At 32.6% G+C, this 14,930-nt stretch overlaps 1 protein-coding gene across 1 annotated transcript; it reads left to right on the top strand.

Annotated features, from left to right (window-relative positions):
* Positions 1-4,262: 4,262 nt before the first annotated feature.
* Positions 4,263-14,583, top strand: GH9B8 (glycosyl hydrolase 9B8). The gene is made up of 5 exons (XM_028217427.2): positions 4,263-4,751; positions 5,048-5,260; positions 5,350-5,550; positions 6,490-6,756; positions 13,741-14,583. The coding sequence occupies exons 1-5, from the start codon at positions 4,509-4,511 to the stop codon at positions 14,398-14,400; spliced, it is 1,584 nt and encodes a 527-aa protein (XP_028073228.2). The 5' UTR covers positions 4,263-4,508; the 3' UTR covers positions 14,401-14,583.
* Positions 14,584-14,930: the final 347 nt, after the last annotated feature.

Here is a 14,930-nt window from a genome sequence, read left to right as displayed (position 1 = left end):
CAACATAGAATCCTGCAATTAATCCATTGATCACCTAAATATTTTTATTATTAGAGTTATATATATGTACATATAAGAAATATTTATTAAATAAATACAAATCAAAAGCGAAGTAAATATGATAAAAAATAATATATATATTTTTTTATTTAAAAGACTTATTATTTTTGTATTATTATTTTAAAAGATAATACGGAATGTGTTGATTGATAATTTGTAGAACATTGCTCTAAAAATAATCTATTAACTTTTTTTCTCCTGGGACTCTATCCCAAGCTAATGTAGCAACTTTAAAGTTGTGTTTGACATCCCTGTCACTACATTTTATTTCCTTATAATTAGTAAGAAATTGAAATTTAAGCGAATAAGTAAAACCTTTTAACCAGCTAGTGAAATGCATATAAGGTCTTCACTTATAAAAATCATGCAAATATCACCTTATAAAGAGGTAAAACTGATGTCATTTATAGTTAATAAAATCAAAATATACAAGTTTATAAATGAGAAGAGTAAAATAATAATATTCATTAATAATTGAAAAAATCTTTGTGTAATTAACTTATTTTACTTTCTAGATCACATAAAGTTCACTAATGAGTTCATTGCGTAAACTATAAGGGCAAGACTAATGGATTCAAAACTTGTGCAATGTCATTAATAAAAAAATATCACCACTAACTTAACTACTACCATAACATAAAATATCAAAAAAGATTTTTTGGTGAACTATGAACTTATATATTGGCATAACTATATTATGAAGACTAAATCACCACCTACCCTGAATTATGAAGAAAATACAAGTGATCTTATATTTTGGCATAACTATATTCACTTTTCTTCTAGTAAGCCTAAATCAACCAAAATTAATGTAAATAATGTGAAATTACAATAATAAAAATAGAAAAATAAATATTTCAGTGTAAAAGATATGATATTATTATTATTTTTCTATATCACTAACGAATTTTTTTTATAAAAAATGAATTAAGTGTTATAGGAATTAAAAACTTCCGAGAGTTCAATATAGGGGCATTTATTTATAAATGTATCTTTACCGACTTATGTTTCACTTAATCTAAATTATTTTTTTATATTCCAATAAGTCTTATTGGTAACATAGTTACCAAAATATCCCTAATAATAATAGGGTGAAGAGTGCATTAATGTTTACATTGACAATATGAATGTTCTATGATGTAAACATTCATATCGTTAAATTTATTTAATGTGAATGTTTACATCACCAAGTTGCTAAGTGTTTAAAAAATATTTGTAAGAGTAAAATAATTTATAAAATACCATGAATTAGGATTTGGTATGATTTATTAGAATACAAAAATATTTTATGAAGTAATTGGGATACAAGCACTTGAAAGAAAATTTGTCAAAATTATGAAACTTATTATATTTTGGGCCTAGCTTCCGTCTGGAGGATGCTGTTGGGCCCGCGGGGGCCCATCACAAGTTCATTTTTGATAATCCGAACCATTCAATGTGTAGAACTTGTTGAGTATTATATGCCTATAAAAAATCACGTTGATTGGATATCGATAGCTATCTCAATAGATCAGTTTTCTGTCAACCGTCCATTTTTTTTTATACAAAACTGATTTGATCATATAACTATCGATATCTGATCAATGTTATTTTTTACAGGCATATAGGGTGTGTTTGGTAACGTTTACGTTTTCAGTTTATATATACAAAAATTTTATAAACTGGTTTTTGTTTATTTTTTGTTTATTTTTAGAAAAACATAAACTACAAACGCGTTTGGTAATTGACAAAATGTTTAAAAAAATTTTAAAATATAAAAAAGAGTGAGAAATGGCAAGTGGTGGCAAGTGGCGACGGAAGACGGTGGTGGAAAGTGGTGATGGTGGGTGGTGGGTAGCTGGTGGCGGTGGGTGGTGGCGGTGGGTGGTGGTGGTGGTGGTGGGTGGGTGGGTGACGGTGGCGGGTGGTGGGTGGTAGTGAGTAGGAGGTGGTGGTGGCGGGTGGTGGGTGGTGGTGGCAGGTGGGTGGCGGATGGCGGGTGGTGGTGGGTGGCGGGTAGGTGGCAAGTGGTGGGTGGTGGGTGGTGAGTGACCGATGGCGGGTGGTGGTGGGTGGCGGGTAGATGGCGGGTGGGGGTGGTGGTGGGTGGGTGACGGTAGTGGGTGGTTGGTGGTGGTGGTGGTGGTGGCGGGTGGGTGGCGGATGGCTGGTGGTAGTGGGTGGTGGCGAGTGGGTGGGTGACGGTGGCGGGTGATGGGTGGTGGTGGGTGGTGGGTGGCGGGTAGTGATAGTGGTGGCGGCGGGTGGTAGGTGGTGGTAGCAAGTGGATGGCGGGTGGTGGCGGTGGTGGTGGTGGGTGGGTGGGTGACGGTGGCGGGTGGTAGGTGGTAGCGAGTGAGTGGTGGTGGTGGTGGTGGTGGTGGGTGGTAGTGGCAGGTGGTGATGGTGGTGGGTGGGTGGGTGACGATGACGGTGGCGGTGACGATGACGGTGGCGGTGACGGTGACGGTGGCGGGTGGTAAGTGGTAGCAAGTGGGTGGTGGTGGTGGTGAGTGGTGGGTGGTGGTAACAGGTGGGTGGGTGGGTGGGAGGGTGATGGTGGGTGGTGGTGGCGGGTGGGTGGCAGGTGGCTGGTGGTGGCAGGTGGTGAATGATGGTGGCAGGTGGGTAGTGAGTGGTGGTGGCAAGTAAGTGGCGGGTAGTGAATGGTAGTGGCAGGTGGTAGGTGGTGGCGGGTGGATGATAGGTGGGTGGTGGTGGTGGTAGTGGTGGTAGTGGCGGCGAGGGGTGGGTGGTGGTGGCGAGTGGGTGGCAGGTGGCTGGTGGCTAGTGGTGGCGGGTGGTGGCTAGTGGTAGCAGGTGGGTGGTGAGTGGCGGTGGCAAGTGGTGGTGGAGGATGGGTGGTGGGTGGTGGTAGCGGAAGACGGTGGTGGAAAATGGTGGTGGGTGGTGGCTAATGTTGGGTGATAAAAAAAAAAAACTCAAAACTCAAAATGGAAACACATTTTTTGTGTTTTCATTTTTTGGCCAAATTTATAAACTGAGACCACTGATTTATAAATCAAAAATTTTACCAAACAAATTTTTATTTGAGTTTTTTAAATTTTTGTAAATATAAACAGAAAACTGAAAACGAAGTGTTACCAAACGGCACCATAGTATTCAACAAGTTCTACACATTCAACGGTGCGGATTATCAAAACGAGACCCATGGTAGGCCCCCATGGGCAGTGGCGGAGCTAGAAAATTAAATTAAAGTGGACACTTATTAATTACAGTGTCGAAAATTTTTACAAAAATATTTTAACAACTTTTTACGATTGATTTCAAAAAACATCAAAAAAATAATATTATTTGTAACTAGTGTACCATGGACAACATAAAAAAAATACGGATACAAGTCTTAAAATAAAATATATAATGATAAATTATTTTTTTTATACAAAATTTGATTAAAAATTCAATATAATAGTAATACCACGTCATCATTGGTATGTGATATCACCTGCTAATAGTAAATAAACACATAGAGAGTGAATCTCACATGTCAAATGTAACTAACAATCCAATAAATTACATATCTTTATGGTGAGATTACTTATACTTTCATGTCACTAATAATGACATTACCGTTATATTCAAAAATTTTCATAAAATTTTCATAGATAATATGGTTTATTGTAATCTCTTTATTTTCAGTCAAAACAACCATTATTATTCTCATAATTTTTAAAACGTCATTAACATTCCACTCTAATAATATTTTTATAATTTTTTTTATTTAAAATATTTTCTTTATATTTGTCCAAAAAAAAAAAAAAATCCCAATATCTGGAGGGCACGTGACCTCTCGATTCCTTACTCCCTCCGCTATTGCCCATAGGCCCAACAGCACTCTCCAGTCCGATCTGGGACTGGAGAGAAGCTAGTGCCTTATATATTTATTAACCTTTAAAAAGTCAATATAAAAGCTTTGTTTGGGAAGTTGACTATTTAATTATTTTAGTCTGACTAAAAAAATTATGTTTAGAAAGTTGAATGATTTTTTTTAATTAATTTAATGATTGTAAAAAAAAAAAATTAATTATAAATTAAATATGACATTTTATTTTATTAACTATTTTAATATTTTTTTATTTTTTAATAAATTATTTTAAACCAACTCTCTTTTCAAATAAGGTCAAAACAAGGCCAAAGTAATCGATCATACTAGGTGAATATTTACCCCCACAAACACAGCTACAAAAAGCATATCATATATCATATGTAAACCAGCGAAGAAGTAAAAACCGTTACAAAAATTACTTTTTGTAACGCTTCTCTTTAGATCTAGAGAGAGAGAGAGAGAGAACACATTTCTCTCACTGCTCATGAGAAGCTTTAAAAGGGCACGTGCTTGGCCACAGACAGACAAAGATTGAAGAAACAAACACATTAGTACTAGTGAGAGCTCTGTTTTTTTCCCAAACCCTTCTTCACTCCTAAAGCTCTTTAGGAGGGAAGAGGCAATGGAGATGAAGATGAATAAAATTTCACAATTTAGTGCCTCAAAACCCCTTAAACATGTTCACAAAACCATTCTTCTACTCACCATATATGCCATTTTCAGTTCGGCTCGAGCTTTCGACTACGCGGAAGCTCTCTCAAAGAGCCTACTCTACTTCGAAGCACAGCGCTCCGGCCGCTTACCTTACAACCAGCGCGTCACTTGGCGCGACCACTCCGGCCTCACCGACGGCCTCGAACAAGGCGTGAGTGCTTCTGTATTATTATCATCATTCTCTCAACCACCATTTCGTCTTTTAATTACTGTGTCTGTTGGTTGAGAGATTTGAAAAGAAAAAGGGAAAAAATATATGAAATTATGTGAAATATAAGTATATTTTATTCACATTTTATCTATTTTTTTTTAATCTCTGCTCAAATTTCCTAACTAAACACAGCATAATTATGTTGGAGCTTTGCATTTACTCAAAAACTAGTCAGAACAAAATTACAAAAAAAAATTAAATAGTGAACATGTTTTTTGTTTTTTGTTTTTGATTAGGTGGATTTGGTTGGAGGGTACTATGATGCCGGCGACCATGTCAAGTTCGGGTTACCAATGGCATTTACAGTTACCATGCTATCATGGAGTGTTATAGAATATGGCGATTTAATTGCGGCGGCCGGGGAGTTGGAACATGCCCTAGAGGCAATAAAATGGGGGACTGATTATTTCATTAAAGCACACACTAGCCCAAATGTGTTATGGGCAGAGGTACTACATAATCATATCGTACATCAATAAATAGGCCAATTGGGACTAATTGTTTTGAGCAAAAATATTAATTTTTTCAATTTTTTTAGGTGGGTGATGGCGACACCGATCACTACTGCTGGCAACGGCCGGAGGACATGACAACGTCCCGGCAAGCGTACAAGATCGACGAGGACAATCCTGGTTCGGATCTTGCTGGAGAGACGGCGGCAGCAATGGCGGCCGCGTCGATTGTGTTCAAGAAAATTAATCCACATTATTCTCACCTGCTATTGCACCATGCCCAACAGGTTTGAATCTTTAGTCACTCTCTTGAATTAATATAATTAGAGATGTAGTTGGTGTGGTGGTGGCTTAGTTCACTTGATTTTTGGCACAATTAGGTGTGACCTGAACTAAAACTAACAATATGGAGTAGAAGTTGCTAAAAAAATAAAGTGTATGTTTGGATTTATTTTGAATTTGACTTACATGTGAAGTTGCTAAAAAATAATGTACATTACATAAAGTTTGAATTTTCACTATACATTTTATTTTCACATTTTTCAAGTTACTTTTTTCAAACTCTATAATTGTTTTGCCAAAATCTACTAATGAGTGCTGTTTTAAAAATGATTTTCAAAACATAAAATTCTATTTTAAAAAATCCTAATAGTCTGTCATTTTGGAGGTTAATTATCGGGTGATCCATCTCGGCATTGATTATTAAAAAAGTTACCTTTATGTTGTGTTTGGTTGGAAGATTTGAGGAGGGATTTGGAAAGGGAAAGGGAAAAAGTGTGTGAAACTAGGTGAAATGTAGGTATATTTTACTTTCATTTCACCTAACTTTTCCTTTTCCCTTTTCAAATCCCTCCGCAAATCCTCCAACCAAACACAGCGTAAGAAATTTATATGGTTATAGTTGAAGTAATAGTAATTTATATGTCTATTTTATTGCCATTAAATATATAATAGTAATCTTCCATTATAACTATGTAATAGACAGAATCATAATCACGAGTCATTGTTCACATGGTGTTCCATTCAATAGCATAACGAAAAATTTTATGGGTTGACTCGTGTTAACGTTTTTCATTGATTAAAAGCCCATCACATAGCTCTAAGCACAAAATTGTACTAAGAGTTTATTTAATATTTTTTCATCATTTCAATAGTTTTTTTTTAAATTAAATAAATACTAATTTGTGTTTTTTTTTTTATTTATTTTTGTTGGGGGTGGGGGTCAGTTGTTTGAGTTTGGGGACAAGTACAGAGGGAAATATGACACGAGTGTGGAAGTGGTGAAGAGCTACTATGCGTCGGTGAGTGGGTACATGGATGAGTTGTTGTGGGGAGCTATGTGGCTCTACAAAGCCACCGACAACGCTGAGGCTGAGGACTATTACTTCAAGTACCTAATTGACAAGTCTCATTGTTTTGGTGGCATTGGTTGGTCTATTACGGAGTTCAGCTGGGACGTCAAGTACGCTGGTCTCCAAATTATGGCTGCTAAGGTAACCTAAACCCTCTTCCTCTCTCTCTCTAAAATAATGTTATATTCTTTATCACATTTTTTTTTTAATATTCTAGCAAAGTGCAAACATTTAAACTGACATATCAAATATTAAGATTGTATGATAGAATTAGATAATTATTATAACAAATGTTTAAGTTAAGGGTAAATTATACTACCGGTTTCTCTAATTTAAGTATGTGTCACTTCAGTATTTATAATTTCAATTTGAACAATTCAATTTTTACGTTTTTAATTTTGTTATAACGTGATCTATTTATCACTTGTTGTTAATATTTTGAATAGAAAAAAATTATACACAAAATTAGAGAGATTAAAGTGAAATTCAAAACAAATTATAAAGACCGCTGGTGCAATGAATATGTTACATTAGTAGTCCTCATAGTTTATTTTTAATTTTACTTTAATCTTTCTAGTTTTATTTTTCATTCCAAATTTTAATGACAAATGATGAAAAACCATAGTGTAGCAAAATTAAAAATATAAAAATCAAATTATTTAAATTAAAATTATGAAAAATTAAAATGATATTTCATTTAAACTGTAAAGTCTAATGATATAATTTGCTTTTTTTAGTTAATTTTTGCACCGAAACCCTCCCATGTGATCAGTTTTGATGGGTACATGCTTGGGACCTACGGAACCATGCACCAATGAGAATCAACCACGATAGTCTGTTTAGATGAAAATGTCCCATTAAACGACAGTGTGCACAACTATAGCTATGTTTGGCATGAATTTTTTGAGCTAAAATAGTCAAAAAAAAAATAAAATAATAATAATAAGATAAAATGTCATATTTAAATAATAATTATTTCATTTTTTTTCTCAAAAAAGTCAAAAAAGTAAAAAAAAATTCATTTCAAATGAGACTTTTTAGCGCATGCTAAAATAACTAAAAAGTCAATTTATATCCCACGTGAAGGCTATATATATTAGCAGCAATGCTAGGTAGCTTAAAATTTTGTGGTTCAAATGGCTCAAATCACTCAAAACGACGTCGTTTTGAGTATAAATGAATGTAAAATGACGTCGTTTTGACATATTTGAGCCATTAAAGCCACAAAATTTTGAGTTACCAAACATTTTTCATATATTAGTGATAAGTACAAACCTCATGTGTTTATAATTTTATATTTAAATTTTTAAATAATTTGATAAATAAAAAGGACGAGTTGAATATGAAAATTATTTAGTAATTATTCACTAGATGTAGAGTTTTAAATTAATCTAATTGTATAGTCTTGAGGGAAAAAAAAAAAGAATAAAAAAACAAAATTTATTTTGTCCGAATGCACGTTATTATTTGAAAAACAATACTAATCAGTAGATTTATTTAATCTTAACTCTCAATTTTGTTTAAAACAATATTTTTCATAACCGTTAAATTTATTTAATCTTAACTCATTTAATCTTAACTCTTAACTATATAATATAAAATATTTTTCAAAATTAATCTTTTTACTATGTACATATATATGTATCATAGTAGTAGTGTCCAATAACTTCATTTTCAAACTTGCGTGGAATCAGGGGCGGGCCTATGTATAGTTTAGTGGTGTCTAAACTTTCAAATTTTGTTTAAATACATATGGAATTTTGTCTAATAGTTTTGGATTTTAACAAAATATCCCAGTGTTTAGAGTTATTCATTATTTAGTAGTGTCAATTTTAACAAAATAATCCCAGTAAATCTAGATAAATATCACATATATCACATATATTTAGAGTTGTTCATTATTTAGTGGTGTCAATTTTAGTTCAGTATTCGTTTGTTTATTCGCTCCATCAACGTTTCATTCTCTAACAACCATTATTGTATTACTATTGATGTATTCCTTCATTTGTTCACTCTCTCTCTCCCTCTAAGTGATTTCACTGAGTGAAATTTCTGACTACACCACTGCGTGGAATACTCTAATCTTTTTACTGTGCAGATAGAAATAATAGATATATATGTATCCTCCTTTCGGCGTTCAAAAAAAATAATAGTAGTGTCCAAGAACTTCATTTTCAAACTTCAAATTTGCTTCTATTGCTATTATTCTCTCTCTAAATCTGTCAAAAGCTCCTTTGAATTTTTGCTTTTTTCCATTATTCAAAGATGAAATAATATTCCCACTTTAGAATTGACACTTTCACTTTATAAAGTTCACAGATAGATGAAGTGAGGACTAATTAAGGTATATAGGGTAAAATAATAGGTCATCCTTAGGGCACAGGCCCATGTGCTACACCTTTAAATGGTGCTGTCTCAAATTTATTATATTTTTTGCTTAGCAATTTATTGAACATTTTTTGGATCCTGTTATTGTCATTAATTTAGCTCAGCCAAAATTAAAAAATTTTAAAAAATGATTTTTAATTTTTTTTTCCTTTTGTTTTTGTTTTATTTTTTTTAAAGCTATAGATTGGTTAAGTAGTGGGATGGAAATAGAGAAGAGAAAGTTGTGTACCACGATGATAACAATCAAACAAACGAGAAGTTATATGGTAAGGCCAACGTAATTCCATTAATAACATAGAGATATGTGATTATTTTATTTAAAACATAAGAAGAAAAAATAAAAAAAAGATATATAACCACTTAGAATAATTCCTCTAAACTCAATATCAACAATTAATAACGTAGAGATAGATGATTATTTTATCTAAAACACAAGAAGAAAAAGTAAAAGAAAGATATACAACCACTTAGAATAAATCCTCTAAACTCAATATCAAGTCTAATAGGAATGTCTCATGCACTAGACCAAGTCATTGGTGTTGATTTTTACTTCCATTCCCCTTTCTTCATTGAGTTCACCCAGCCATTTATATTTGGTAATGATGTGTATGGGACGGGACAATATGTGCCTGTGATTAAAAAAATAAAAAGATTGTGTTTTAATAACATTTTTAAATTTATGAAAATAATAATGACTGTTTTGATTAAAAATAAAGAATTGCAGAATGTCTTATATTATTACATTTGGATTTTTTTTTTTTTTTTAAAAAAAAAAAAGGAAAAGAAGATGCAAGAAGATATTATGGGTGCAGAAGATTCTGAAAATTATAGGCAAGGCAGATCCATCATAAACTCTGAAATGAGGCCCTACTAGTTACAGTTTTTTTGTGTCCTATTATGTACATGATAAATAAACTTTTGTGGGATGGTGTTGAACCATTTATTAGATGAGACACAACAAGCTTTGTTTGTTGGACTTGACCCTCATGGCCACACCACATCTGTTTAGCCTTGAAACCATAAATTGAAACCATAAATTTCTCTTTTTAAAGGAAAATTGTTTTTTAGAGCATTATTTCATTCTATTTATCACGCGATTCGGCTTATATTATGCATAATATTAGGATTTAGAAACAAAAAAATATGTATATATAAAAATTATATGTGATTTAGATTCATTCAAAGTGTAATTTTTACCATATAAGTATTCAATGTATACCACATATTATTTTTTAGTCATTTTCTATATCTTGATTCTTGGTCCTTAGATTTGTTGTTATATTATTTCTCAAATACAAAAGTATGCAACTCCACTACATTAGCCTATAATAAATTAATTGGGACATTTTCTCAGATTACTTAATAACTTTTCTTTTTCTCGAAGACCAAAGAAAAAAAGCACTAATTGTCTCTTCCCATAAGTAAGTGACAATTGATGTGGAGATTATAAGGTGTTTTATTTCTTGGAGGTTGCTAAAACTACCATCTCTTTAATGAATTATAGCCCTCCTTCATATGAGTAGGCCTCACCATGTGTGAGGATACTATGGATCAATCATGGAGTAATGTGATGTTAACAACATGTCTATTCATATGGTAAGTGGCTTACATTTTATCTAGGAGATTTTAAATTTGAGTTTTGATATTTTACTTCACTTAATTGTAAGATTAATAGGCGATATTATGTATTTTTTTGTTTTTTTTTTCATCTTAGGACAAATTAATGAGTCCGGTCTAGCATTGGTTTTTCACTTATTCCAAACAGGAAAAAGAAAGAAAGATTAATTAACCAATTTATATGTATATAAATTAAAATTATTTATGACTGTAATTTAAGCGTAGCCACGAATTTTGAGAGGACACAAGTGTAGAATAAGATTGGCCTCGTAATTTAGAACTACAAACTATGAGTTAAATAAGAAAATTAGTTGAGACATTTAATTTATCACTTTTAAAAATTATCTCTAATGATAGTATTAAATTTTGATTTGTCAAATATTCTATCACGTGGAATTTAACATCAATACCACATCATTAGGAGTGGTTTAGGAGTAATAAATTAAAGGGATGTAACATTGAAAACTTTAGGTTCGTTTGGGATGTAGGTTGACTTTTTGGCTTTTTTATGGAGTTAAAAAGTTTCATTTGGGATGGGTTTTTTGATTTTTTTGATTTTTATAAGAGAAAAAATGTAATAATTATAAGTTAGATGTAATATTTTATTTTATTAAGCTAAAAAATTTATTTTATTTTTTTATAACTATTTTAATAAAAAAAACTTGGAGCTTTTTCTTCTCCAACGAACTTCCTCTAAATTTGAATCTTAGATTTGTGGTGAGACAAAAATCACTGTTTAATATTAAAAGTGATAAAACAAAATTCCACAAATAATGGAACAAGATCAAATTGAGAGAGAGGGGGGTCGACCGACGCTCATGTCTCCATTTGTGTGAATGATGAAATCTAAAAAGAAGAGGATCAAGAACAGTCATATGAGGTCAACATCATAATAACTTTTTTTCTTAATTACAATTTTTAAAAATAATTTTAAATTAATGATATGTTTTATCAACTTTAACAATTAAAGTTATAAATTTTATTATGAATTTATAAAAATATTATTAATAAGCAAATTTTTTTTTTTAACCTGACTAATTTGTGATTGAAATTTATATTTTCGTTATAGTTATTTCTTTTTCTCATGAAAAAAAAATGACAAGAGAGAATTGTGAAATGTACAATATGTTCTGTTATAATTTTTTTAATTTTTTGATTATGATCATATATGATGTTGATTATGATGTGATTGTTAAGATTACAAATATAATAACTTACATATGATACACTTCAGAAACAAATTTGTATTATAAAATTTTTTCAAAATATTTTAATTATATATCATCATTTGTCTTTGCGTAAAAGAGAAAACTTGTTGTTCAGAATTTTTATTTAGAAACTTATACAAACTGTAAAAGAGTGGTTGAAATTGAAATGATATAGATCACATATTAATTATTAATAAAAATTCTGAGTATTTAGTGAGAAGGCAAAGTGAATATATATATATATATATTGCATTTACAGTATCAGTGGACAATTGTACACATTGTACACCTGCCAAGGGTCCCTCACTGATTTCAATCCCATCCCTATCACATTCACACACACATGGATATCAATTACACCAGGGCTGTTCGATTATTAGTATATATCATTTTAAGATTTGGCTAAAAAGTATTACTAAATTTGCAAGGATTTATTACGGATTTTGTTTTGATAATTTGAATCTTTGAATATGTAAAACTTGTTGAGTACTATATATTTATAAAAAATCACATTGATCGGATATCGATAGTTACATGATCAAATCAGTTTTGTATAATAAAAAATGGATAGTGAAAAAATAAACAATTGACGAAAATTTGCTCCGATAAAATAGCTATCGATATCCAATCAACGTGATTTTTTACAGGCATATAGTACTCGACGAATTTTACACATTAAACGATTCAGATTATCAAAACTGGACCCGTGGTAGGCTCTAACGAGAAACAATACCCTCAAATCCGATCAGTCTGCCAACCCCATCATTTTAGGAAAATGATTGGTGGCCCTAAAAAATTTGCCCCTAATGCCCCTAATTTCCATTTTTAGAAACTGTTTTCTTTTTTTCTTTCTTTTTTCCTTTTTTTTTTTTTTTTTTTTTACCTAAAGTGGAAATTTCGGGGCATTCGAGCCCCGAAATTCGGGCCCTCAAGCAGCGCCGATCATTTTATTGCTTTATTTATAAGGGCTTTGATAGAGACTCCCTCTAATCACCCTCCCCCACCACCCCCACACACACGTGGCGGATGGTGATTGAAGGAGAAGGACAAAAAAAAAAAAAAAAAAACCTGTCCAACGAGAGATAGAGGGGATCAAGGGAATGGGGGTGGAAAAGGGGGTCTAAGTCTTTTTCCTATCTATAATGTTGTAAATATTGACTTTCTTTAATTATTAAAATTGTATAAAAAGAACTTCTTTTGAATATGGCCTCTACATTTTTTATAGTTAACATGATTATAATATACGGGTTCATAAATGAGAGTGGTAAAGTGATATTCATTAATAATTAAATTTTTTTATATATAATTAACCCATAATAAACAATGAGAAGGGAAAAACCTTCTATATCATCTCAGCTAGTCATCTAATAGTTTTCCAAAATTAAATAATAAATGTCTAAAATAATAATATCAAAACTAAATTCCGACATACAATACAAAACTATTATAATGGGGGTAATTCTAATTCAATAATGTAATATTATTTCCTATTTGTTGTCACACACACTGGTTTAAAAATAATATTTGTAGATTCTATAATGAAAGAAGTAGAGAGAACTTTGCCAAATTTTATCAAATATTATAATTAGGTAAGAGAAATGATAGATCATTAGAGTTGATTTTTGGAAATGTCTTGCCGTATATTTAGATTTTGCCCGTTACTTTAGTGCATTACTTAAAATGCTTTAAATGAAGCCGACCATGTGTTGGCACTACATTGGTTGATCGGCGTGTGTTCCCAATGCAACGTTAACATGTCATCGGTTTCAGCGTGACATAGTCGTTCTCAATTTTATTTTATTTTATTTTTGAATAAATAGTCATTTGTCATTTTTCTTCTCTCTTATTCTTTTCAATTAATCCATGTGGTTCCCCTCATTTTCTTGCATCACCCCCGTTTGTTAATTTTCAGTTGCTAATGGAGGACAAGCCGAAGAAGCACAAATACATCCTAGACCAATACCAGTCAAAAGCCGAGCACTACATCTGCTCATGCCTCAACAAAAACAACGGTACCAACAACGTTGATCGCACTCCAGGAGGCCTTTTATTCATCCGGCAATGGAACAACATGCAATACGTATCCTCGGCCGCATTCCTTCTCACCGTATACTCAGACTTCCTCAAAAGTTCAAACCAGAAGCTCACCTGCCACGGAGGAGTGGTTAGGCCAGAAGAGCTCTTCGACCTAGCCAAAGCTCAAGTGGACTACATTTTGGGGTCCAACCCCATGAACATGAGCTACCTAGTGGGATATGGTACTAAATACCCCACAAGGATGCACCACAGGGGTGCATCGATCGTGTCCTACAGAGAGAACAAAGGGTTCATTGGGTGCACCCAAGGGTATGACAATTGGTACAGTAGAAAGGAGCCAAACCCGAATGATGTTGTTGGAGCATTAGTTGGAGGACCTGATTGTCAAGACAATTTCAGTGATCAAAGAGGGAACTACATGCAAACTGAGGCTTGCACTTACAATACAGCACCATTGGTTGGGGTTTTTGCAAAGTTGAATCAATTGGGTGATAAACAAGTGATTCCAAATTTGAATTTGATTGCTTCTTTTTAGATATATATCTAGGTCAGTTTGTTTTGCAAGAAAATAATTGTTTTGTTATAAGTATGTTTTTTTTTTTTTTTTTTTTCCGTGGGTGAATTTTTATCAGCTGTAACCCATTTTGTATCTCTTCATTTATGTGTTCATAATACGAAATTAGCATATATGGTAAGGAAGGTGATTTCTCTTTTGTTATTAAGCTGCCTTTCAATCATCATTAGAGATGTTTAAAGGTAGCTGAGACCCGAAGCAATCCTCACTTCCCTGCTCATTACATTGGTTTCAAGCTCATTTCTCGTTACATATCTGTGTACCCTCTTAGTAGAATCCTACAAGCCTCCTATTTTGATAGGCAAACCCTACAAAATTGTAGTTCCCAATTGCATATTAGTTATTTATAAACAAACCAGAGCACAAATGGTTTAAGCATCAATGTTCTATGGATTTAAAACCATGAAAACAATCATTGTTACATGGAATTTGGTATGTGTACTGGGTGGCGGTATATGTGCCTAAGCATCCGATTCATCCAATCTCTTGTC

Source organism: Camellia sinensis, chromosome 7 (genome assembly GCF_055761805.1).
Source record: "Camellia sinensis isolate YWXY chromosome 7, ASM5576180v1, whole genome shotgun sequence".
Classification (NCBI taxonomy): Eukaryota; Viridiplantae; Streptophyta; class Magnoliopsida; order Ericales; family Theaceae; genus Camellia; species Camellia sinensis.
Note: the sequence above shows the minus strand (reverse complement) of the source record. Positions and strands in the feature narration are given on the sequence as shown.

What these genes read in the sequence shown, in the direction of transcription:
- GH9B8 (XM_028217427.2), top strand. Translation starts at nt 4,509, where the DNA reads ATGGAGATGAAGATGAATAAAATTTCACAATTTAGTGCCTCAAAACCC. An exon ending in CCGACGGCCTCGAACAAGGC is followed by an intron (nt 4,752 to 5,047) that starts GTGAGTGCTTCT and finishes GTTTTTGATTAG; the next exon opens with GTGGATTTGGTTGGAGGGTA. An exon ending in TATTGCACCATGCCCAACAG is followed by an intron (nt 5,551 to 6,489) that starts GTTTGAATCTTT and finishes GGTGGGGGTCAG; the next exon opens with TTGTTTGAGTTTGGGGACAA.